The following is a 10,207-nucleotide window of genomic DNA, read 5'->3' on the forward strand; positions in this document are numbered from 1 at the left end:
CATTTCTTTATCGTGTGTGTGTGTGTGTGTGTGCGTGTGCATGCGCGTGTGTGCACACCTGTAAAAGATAACAGAAATACCATTTGTGTGTGTGTGAATGAACAAGCCTAGATAGCATGTCCTTCCTCTGGTGTGGCATCGAAAGGAGGAGGGGTCTGACTGATCACATCTGAGAGAAAATGGACCGAGAGCTCCGACCACAACTTCCCCCCCTGCCGCTGGCTGTGAGTGAGAGAGTGCAACACTTGTTGTTTTTTTTTTCTCTTCGCTCAAACTCAGATTAAAAGCATCTACTGAGCAGTCCCCCGCTGCTACAGAAACAGACACCTCTTTGCTGCCTCCATTTGTGCGCCGTCGACGACGTGCTGATAACTGTGACCATGTGGATAAGAAGAAGCCAGGTCTGCTCTGTCATTCTCTTGTGGATGAGTTTTGGCAGTGTTGGTGAGTAGTTAATTGCGACCGGAGGTCGGTTAATGTTAACCTTGAGGGGGGGCCTTAATCCTTATGGTTTAGCATAGTCTCTAGGGTGCGACGAGGGTCTACTTACTTTCTTGTTTGGAAAAGTGGTTAAAATGTTCTCATCCGTATGTAGGTTTTGATAGATGATATATAGGAATGTTTTAACTAAGGTAAGGATAGAGATGGCGCAATAAGTTTGAAAATGAATTATGAAATGGTCGAGGTACGGTTGCATGAAGAACACCGTTTGGGACCAGCCAGGTTCAGGTCCTCTGTGGCTGGCTGGTGAAGAAAGAAACCGCTTTTAGAAATTGTTTTGAGATCTTTGTAACCTTCTTCACAATACATTTAAACAAGGTTGTGGGTGAATTTAAACTGTATGGTGCAAACTTACAGTTGGAATACGTTTTGTTTTTCCATCCAGTGTGACGTATGTTGAGAACAGACTTGTTCTCAACATGCAGTACAAACAACCAAATCCTAGTTGAAAACGTATTTGATGTTGGCTGTATACTGTACAGCCCAATGTATAGTTTTCTCATAACTAGGCCCATTTGACAGTCTGCGTCAGTTAAGTGAAGTTACCGTACCACATACATACATAGGTGTTCCTGTGAAAACAAACCCACCCGTCTACCCCCCTCGCGGTAGCATTTCAGAGAAATGTTGCAGTTGTTTTGGTTTACATGACTACTAGCGACTGCAAGCCTGTTTAGACGGGCTCACAAGATACACTATTTTGCCAATATGTACTGTGTGTAAGGCTGCAAGGCACCATGTATGCCCGATTGCCCGAAGTCAGAAAGGTAGGGAAGCCATGACAAGCTGACTTCTAACTCGGGCTGTGGATATGTGGTCAGTGTGATGCAGTGACATTCTTTAGGTGACATCTTGTGCAACCAGTTGAGTAATTTCCTTACAGGATAAGATGTGTTTTAGGACATAATTACCTCTCAGATTGGCATCACATGCAGGACACAGGACACATCACTCTACATCAGTGATCATCACATTTCTGTGCCCAAGCAAGGCACACCAATGGCCAAGACAATGCCTCAAGGCACACCTATTCAAGCCCATAACGCATTGCGATGAGACACGGACGATTTTCAAACAATTGTGGAATGAAAATGTATTAAAAAAATGTTCTCCCTATAATGATATGGCAGTTGGTCACCCTGAGATATCCTACACCGTTAGATATTTTAGGTTTCCGCAGCTATTTCCTTTTTGAGCTCACGTCAGATACGAGGTGCGGAAACCAAAGAAGATGGTCAAATAGATAAGTAGCCTACCACTTCTGGTCTGCCATTTATAGCTTATGACAGGTGTTTAAAGATGACATTTTAAATGTGTGAACAGGGGGGGGGGGGGGGGGGTTATTTACCCTAATATAAGCCCTCAATGGGGGTTGGGTTTTTGTGCTAATTCACTTATTTCTATCGAAATTAGTAAGTGTGCCGCTTGGGATACTATTTACATTATGAAGAGAATATATATGTATACAAAAATCGTTGGAAATAGGCGAACACCCCAATGCCCCATTCAATTCATTGAGGGCTTATGTTAGGGGTAATAGCCAATAATGTGCTTTTGCACAAAATAACTCTTTGGTGGGGACGTAACGACTACAAATAAAGGTAAGAAAGCCTTCTAGCATGGAATTCTCCTTTAAAGACGTTTACGCCACGGACAAAGCCAACTCTGATCGTGACAAATCATGACAACAAACGTATTATATTTTATAAAATATTTTGGGCCGAACAAATAATTACAAAGAAGAAAAACAAAAAAAAGTGTTGTACCCTGCCCTTTTTTTTCTTCTTTCTAATTATTTGTTCGGCCCAAATGTTTTTATTTGTTGTCATGATTTGCATTAATAATTGCGCTTTGTGCTTTAACGTATGTTCCTTTATTTGTGTCCGTAGCGGCTCTTAAAGAGCCTGAGATCTGCTACTTGTTGGATGCCATCTTACTTATCTACGGAGTCATCCTGACAGCCCTCTACAGCAGACTCAAGGTACGTCAAGCAGTGTTGATTTCGTCGACTAAAAGCAAGACAAAAAAATGTTCGTCGACTACCTTTTTCCACTGACGAAAACTAAATGGAAACTAAATACAAACTAAGCTATGATGACTAAAACTAAGACTAAATATACTGACAAAACGTTAGGAAGGGACTAGTGGACAAGAGATCCAGTATAAGTCATTGTACACTTGGTTGCATGCTGAAAATAGCCGATCTACGCGTTGTGAGCTTGTAGAGCTATTTTCAGCAAGTGTTTGTCATTACGACGGCATTTTATTACATTTTAGTGGGCATTTGCAAACACAGTCACAGCTAAATCCTATGGATACGTTTATGTTTGAATCTATTTGGAATTTAAGTGGGTGAAAGTTTGAAGTTAGAACTGACAGTTGTAACCTGTGGAAACGGCCCTTTGACTGAATAAGGAACAGAAAATGGTGCTAAAAATGAACGAAAAGGAAACTTCCACTTACTGAAAGTTCTGTGTAAAACAAAGGAGTAAAAAAGCACCTTTAATCTTGTCAATATGGTGTTTTTTCTTTGAATTTGGACACTGGCCTACTTGGAACGATGCAAGTTGGAAATGAATGCCCCACCCAGTTATAATGTCCCTTTTATGCCCATATATGGAGTTCTTTGTCAGGCATGCCCAAATATTCTGACATCATTGTGATGTCCGAACAGGCCAGCTCCATATACATTATGGAGCCCGTGCAGGGGCCCTGTCCAGAGCCCGTGCAGGGGCCCTGTCCAGAGCCCCGGCAGGGGCCCTGTCCAGAGCCCCGGCAGGGGCCCTGTCCAGAGCCCGTGCAGGGGCCCTGTCCAGAGCCCGTGCAGGGGCCCTGTCCAGAGCCCGTGCAGGGGCCCTGTCCAGAGCCCGGGCAGGGGCCCTGTCCAGAGCCCGGGCAGGGGCCCTGTCCAGAGCCCGGGCAGGGGCCCTGTCCAGAGCCCGGGCAGGGGCACTGGGGGTGTGGAACGCGTGTGTCGTATTTGAAGTCGGTGGATTCCAGACGTACACACAGAGACCTGGTGCATTTATAGATGGAAGATGAGGTTTCTACCCAACAGAGACGACGACGTTCCTCTTCTGTCATTGAATGTTGATTTTTTTCCCCTTCAGATCCAAAAGATCATGGTACTCCTTGCTCAACGCAAAGTTCTCAAGGCAAGAGCGGAAAAAGCTGCAAAAGGACCAAGGGTAAACACACACACACACACACAGCCGATCTACAAGCTCACAATGCATTGTGATGATCTTGTACACTGTAGATCTTCTATTTCTGAAAGAAGAAATGGAATAAAATAAAATACAAAAGAATATTTTATTAATCTGCAAAAGACGCTGAGAGGAAATATGACTAAAAGATCTACATTTTGCTATAGGCCCTAGAACACCAAATGACGCCACCACGCACACACACACACACGGCTGACATGACAAAGTGAGATGTCCTTGCGTGACGAAATAGGTGGTTTGACTGATAATTTGTTGGACGACGGCAAATTCTTTGGCATTTTACACATTCATAAAAGGGAGGCTTCTGTGTCAACTGTCAAGTTACTAGTGTAGAGAGATTTTTGGAATTGTTGCTTTTCTTCAACTGATGTTGTCTTCGTTCTCACCCTTACAGATGGCTGAAGAGGGCATCTATACGGTGAGTTGACCATTTGGATGATGATGATACAGAACTAGAGATGTTCTGATACTGTATTGGTATCGGAAAAGTACCTTTCTGGTCATATCGGTATCGGCGAATATGCCAGTCTAACCACCGATCCGACACAGGGGTAAGGGGTTGACACTATGGCAGGTAAATTATATGTTGGGGCATGTGGAGTTTGCTTTCGAGTTGCCCAAACTGCAAGTGCACATTTGAGTGAGGATTCTGCTATTAACAACACAAGATAAAATAAGTAATTTTCTTTTTTATTATTATAAATATTCTCTGGTATTCGGTATCGGTATCAGCTAACACAGAAATTGTGGTATCGGATCGGGAACAAAACAAGTGTATCAGGACATCCCTATACAGAACTGAAGGAGAGATGCAAGGGACACGGCAATGTTATGATTCAAAATATACAATGTAGATGTAGCTGTTTTTGATTGATTGAATAGTTTATTAGACAGAGTCTACGGTCAAACACTCAGTCCAAAAGAGCACCAAAAAAAAGGTCCTTGCGGTCTTGTTTCCATTTAGGCCCTATGCAATCAATTCATAGACATGCGTATATAAGGCTGCAATCTGGAACTTATTTTAAAGAATAAAAGCATTATTTTCAAGTGTGTCAATAATTCAATATACAATATAAGTAGCACAGCTCCACAGTTCCATTGAGAAATTAACACCCTGGTGTCAGGTAGGACACCTACTGGCTGACAAGTGGTACTGCGTGAAGCCAAACCAAAAATGTTGGTCTCTCACGCAGGACTCGGAGACCCGGGTTCGAATCCCCCAGTAGGACCTCGATGTTGTGGATTGCAGCTTTAATTTGCTTTTAGCTGATATATATATATATTTTGTCATTGTGGTGTGTGGATCTTGCTGATTCGAGATCTGGGTTTTAACAACAAAGCGAGACTTCCTTTTTCACTGCTTTTTTCTTTTTGTCTTTTAACTTTGGTTCCTTAAAATAGTTTCACAGCACTCTCTCACTTTGTCAAAACGCAGACATCATATGGTCCCAGTCATCGTTAGAATGTAGAAATTGGAAGTTGGATAGTGTGTAAAAGCATAGGTCAAAACGCCTTCACACGCAATGTGGTGCATGTGGCAATGTGACGCTGCGACGTGTAACACAAATGGTCTATTTGCAGTGCATGACACCCGCATGCAACGAACTTAGAAACCATTAGGCTTTAGTGTGCAGGAGAGCGCTATAGGAGCTCTTCATGTTAGGCCAGTCAATCTAACCTAAATTGCAAATCATTCAAGGTTTTTTTTAATGATCCTTAGGGTCATCCAAATAACATATTAAAATTGTACATGAAATATTTAGTGGATCATGGTAAATTCAGGGGTTGAAAGTTGGGGTAACAACCTATATAAGGTAAAAATAATAATCATTATGCTTTAAGTAGCATGTGATGTGTCAAACTAGGGCGTTTTCATGATTCTGTTTTGCACAAAAAACACTCCTTGGACTAAAAACGGCCAGAGCCGTCATCACAAATGTGATGAGGTCAGCACATTTGGGCAAGCAATTATTTGCAATATCCTCATGGTTCACCAGTGATGTAGGCATCTATTCATTGTTGTATGATCATTCTCTCTCTCTGTCTGTCTGTCTGTGTCTCGTCTCAGGGTCTGACCCCGCACCCCACGGACACATATGAGACCATTGGCCTGAAGAAGTGAATAATGAAGCTATGTTCCTTATTTCCTTTTATTCCGTAAACGGTTTTGTTTTGTTTTGGTTATTTAATGTTGCAGTTAAATGGTTGTCTGGGCTGAGCAATGTATTGATGTTATATTATTGATATCATGATATCATAATATAGTGATATGACATAAGTGGTGTTATTTCTTGGTTTTGAAGGTTACATTACAGAAATGTAATTACTTGACTTCTAGCTTGTCTATTATTTGCTTTATGATAATGAAAAGGGTTGAAAACCACTTGTTTAAAGACACGTCTCGGTTTGACCCTGTATGCTTTTGTACATATCACTCACTCAGCCCTACTTACTTTGCAATGTTTTAAGAAGATGTTATACTGTATTTTTGTTCACTTCTTTTTTTTCCTTTTAATGTAAGAGTCAGCTGGGTGCCCATCAAAGACACAAGTGTAGCAGCAATGTAACACTTAGAAAAAGAGGGAAGTTGCAAGAAAGAAAGACAATAAAACTCTTGTTAAATGTTGGGTGTCCTCTTGCACACAAGATACTGTATTTCACTAATGTATTGAAGAAATTTTATTTACCGGCATTTCATTTACACATACTCTTTGAACAATAACTAATAAAAAAAAGCTATGAAAAATAGTTAAAAACATTAGAGCCTGATACATTCTTCCGATACATTCTCATTACATGGATGCATCTTTGCGACCTACAGTATGTGGATAGCGATTTGTATAGTAGCCCTGGAACGCCTGTGGAAGACTTACGTTTCCCCCAATATGGAAACTCATCATGTTATGTCTCCTCCAGACGTACGTGTAGCGTGGAACCTTGCTCTGCCCTCCCACCACTGTCCGGTCCACTTCCTCAGTGTGGTTGCACCATAACGTGTGACTATAGCGCAATAGAAAGAAAGACAGATAAACATTAAATTACAGTTTAGAGATTCTTACCCATAGTGACTTACACGTGCAGGATCAGTGTAAATTGTAAATGGTCACATACTTCAGGGGTGGGAAACTTTGACGATGGAGAGGGCCACTATATTTCCACACTCACTCCAGAGGGCCACTATATTTCCACACTCACTCCAGAGGGCCACTATATTTCCACACTCACTCCAGAGGGCCACTATATTTCCACACTCACTCCAGAGGGCCACTATATTTCCACACTCACTCCAGAGGGCCACTATATTTCCACACTCACTCCAGAGGGCCACTATAGTTCCACACTCACTCCAGAGGGCCACTATAGTTCCACACTCACTCCAGAGGGCCCCTATAGTTCCACACTCACTCCAGAGGGCCACTATAGTTCCACACTCACTCCAGAGGGCCACTATATTTCCACACTCACTCCAGAGGGCCACTATATTTCAAAACTCACTCCAGAGGGCCACTATAGTTCCACACTCACTCCAGAGGGCCACTATATTTCCACACTCACTCCAGAGGGTCACTATATTTCCACACTCACTCCAGAGGGCCACTATATTTCCACACTCACTCCAGAGGGCCACTATAGTTCCACACTCACTCCAGAGGGCCACTATAGTTCCACACTCACTCCAGAGGGCCCCTATAGTTCCACACTCACTCCAGAGGGCCACTATAGTTCCACACTCACTCCAGAGGGCCACTATATTTCCACACTCACTCCAGAGGGCCACTATATTTCAAAACTCACTCCAGAGGGCCACTATAGTTCCACACTCACTCCAGAGGGCCACTATATTTCCACACTCACTCCAGAGTGCCACTATATTTCCACACTCACTCCAGAGGGCCACTATATTTCAAAACTCACTCCAGAGGGCCACTATAGTTCCACACTCACTCCAGAGGGCCACTATAGTTCCACACTCACTCCAGAGGGCCACTATAGTTCCACACTCACTCCAGATGGCCACTATAGTTCCACACTCACTCCAGATGGCCACTATAGTTCCACACTCACTCCAGAGGGCCACTATATTTCCACACTCACTCCAGAGGGCCACTATATTTCCACACTCACTCCAGAGGGCCACTATATTTCCACACTCACTCCAGAGGGCCACTATATTTCCACACTCACTCCAGAGGGCCACTATAGTTCCACACTCACTCCAGAGGGCCACTATATTTCCACACTCACTCCAGAGGGCCACTATATTTCCACACTCACTCCAGAGGGCCACTATATTTCCACACTCACTCCAGAGGGCCACTATATTTCCACACTCACTCCAGAGGGCCACTATATTTCCACACTCACTCCAGAGGGCCACTATATTTCAAAACTCACTCCAGAGGGCCACTATAGTTCCACACTCACTCCAGAGGGCCACTATATTTCAAAACTCACTCCAGAGGGCCACTATAGTTCCACACTCACTCCAGAGGGCCACTATAGTTCCACACTCACTCCAGAGGGCCACTATATTTCAAAACTCACTCCAGAGGGCCACTATAGTTCCACACTCACTCCAGAGGGCCACTATAGTTCCACACTCACTCCAGAGTGCCACTATAGTTCCACACTCACTCCAAAGGGCCACTATATTTCCACACTCACTCCAAAGGGCCACTATATATTTCCACACTCACACCAGAGGGCAACTATATTTCCACACTCACTCCAGAGGGCCACTATATTTCCACACTCACTCCAGAGGGCCACCATATATTTCCATATATTTCGGTCGTAGCAAAAATAGCCGATCTACAAGCTCAAAACACGTGTTTTGAACTTTTAGAACGGCTATTTTTTTTGCTATATTTGAATTCAAATCCTTAATTGTGTTTTGCTATTTTTGAATTTTGGCTAAGCAAAACAAATCTAAATAACAAAACATGTGAACAAATAACAGACACATATTGTATGCATAGTATGAGTAGCATCTGTCAAAATGGGCAACAAGGAGAGAAGCTAGTGCTGGGAGGGTGAGGTGGAGTCCAAAGAGATGCAAGTATATGCCACAGGGTGGCGACAAAGGATATATTTGCTCAGTTTGGCAGGCACACACACACACACACACACACAGAAGATAGATGCCTACATACTGTAGTGTACACAGGTTTATAGGCCACAATGATTAGATGTGGTTTTAATGCATTTTAATTGTTGACCATTTTGTGTATTTTTCACCAAAGTTGAGGTGTTAAAGGATTACTGTACGGCTGTACCTGCATTACATGAGATTAAAAGTATGATTGCATAAATGTCACAAAGATCTCCTGTTACAGTATATTGTTTCTCCATCTTTTATTCAGTTATTGTACTAAAGGGAGAGAGATGTGAGACGAGACGAGCATGGTCTGCACTGGCACCAACTATTTGTAGTATAAGAAATATGTCTTTAAATGAAATGCAATGCAAAGATAATATTGGCCTAGGTATCTGCTAGTAGGTTTAATGCCCCCAATAAACCCCAAATATACTGTATACAATCCTGGCCTCTAAACCGCCTCTCCCTGGTCAGCCAGGGGTGCCTGATGGAGGGGAAGGAACTGGTTGGAATAACGTGTTCCTTCCACGCTCGAACGGGGAAACTCCCCCACCCTGTCAGGTGAAAAGAAGCGGCTTGGACTCCTCATGCATTGAAGGAAGCATGAGGTCAGTCCGTTGCTCTCCCCAGGTTGGCAGAGGGAGTGTAGAGCCCAGGATTACAGTAGATAATTGACACCGGGTGAAAAATGGATTACAAGATCGTGGGATAAAAATTGTATAACGAGTAATACCCCAATATACAATTAGCTCTGCACGCGTGTTCCTTTTCAAACCATAAACCTTTTATCCCTTTCTATGAAACGTGATATTTATTCTTGTTTGTTAAAACCAGATCCCATGCTGTCTGTCGTCGCTTCTCTGCTAGAGCATGTAAAGACGAGAAAATAACTGTCATGTTGCTTCAACCAAACAGGAAAGGCAACTTTCGAGAGAGGGAGAGTGGTGTGTGTGTGCGTGCGCGTGTGTGTGTGTGTGTGTGTGTGCGTGTGTGTGTGTGTGTGTGTTCGTGTGAGAGAGGGGAGGGAGCATAGAGGCGACTTGCGACAGGTGTATCCCGAGCAGGTAGCTGCACCTTCTTTGACTGCTTAGCAAAAAAACATATTGTGTTGTCACTTTGACAAAACAAGAAACATACCAAAGGATTACAACTTTTTTCAAGCTAGGGCAGAGCTGTTTTTCATCACACTTCTTTTTTCTGAAGGACACTTCAGCTGTTAACTTAGACTTAGTCTCTAATCGTCAACGATGTGCTTATAGTGGATGAGGGTGTGTGTGAGTCAATAACTGAATCAGAAATAGAGCAGTTTCTAAAATAGAGGAACCGAACAGTTTCTACCTGCTGTCTTGACGGAATTATTCCCCACCATAAAGTGGGCTGC

The 10,207-nt window shown here is 43.1% G+C and overlaps 1 protein-coding gene across 1 annotated transcript; it reads left to right on the plus strand.

Annotated features, from left to right (window-relative positions):
* Positions 1-95: 95 nt before the first annotated feature.
* Positions 96-7,302, plus strand: fcer1g (Fc epsilon receptor IgFc epsilon receptor Ig). The gene is made up of 5 exons (XM_079490985.1): positions 96-444; positions 2,391-2,482; positions 3,612-3,689; positions 4,123-4,146; positions 5,797-7,302. The coding sequence occupies exons 1-5, from the start codon at positions 381-383 to the stop codon at positions 5,848-5,850; spliced, it is 312 nt and encodes a 103-aa protein (XP_079347111.1). The 5' UTR covers positions 96-380; the 3' UTR covers positions 5,851-7,302.
* Positions 7,303-10,207: the final 2,905 nt, after the last annotated feature.

Source organism: Electrona antarctica (assembly GCF_951216825.1).
Source record: "Electrona antarctica genome assembly, chromosome: 21".
NCBI lineage: Eukaryota > Metazoa > Chordata > Actinopteri > Myctophiformes > Myctophidae > Electrona > Electrona antarctica.

Coding starts and splice junctions, on each gene's coding strand:
- fcer1g (XM_079490985.1), top strand. CDS start 381: ATGTGGATAAGAAGAAGCCAGGTCTGCTCTGTCATTCTCTTGTGGATG. Junction 3,690..4,122: donor AAGCTGCAAAAGGACCAAGG/GTAAACACACAC, acceptor TCACCCTTACAG/ATGGCTGAAGAGGGCATCTA. Junction 4,147..5,796: donor CTGAAGAGGGCATCTATACG/GTGAGTTGACCA, acceptor GTCTCGTCTCAG/GGTCTGACCCCGCACCCCAC.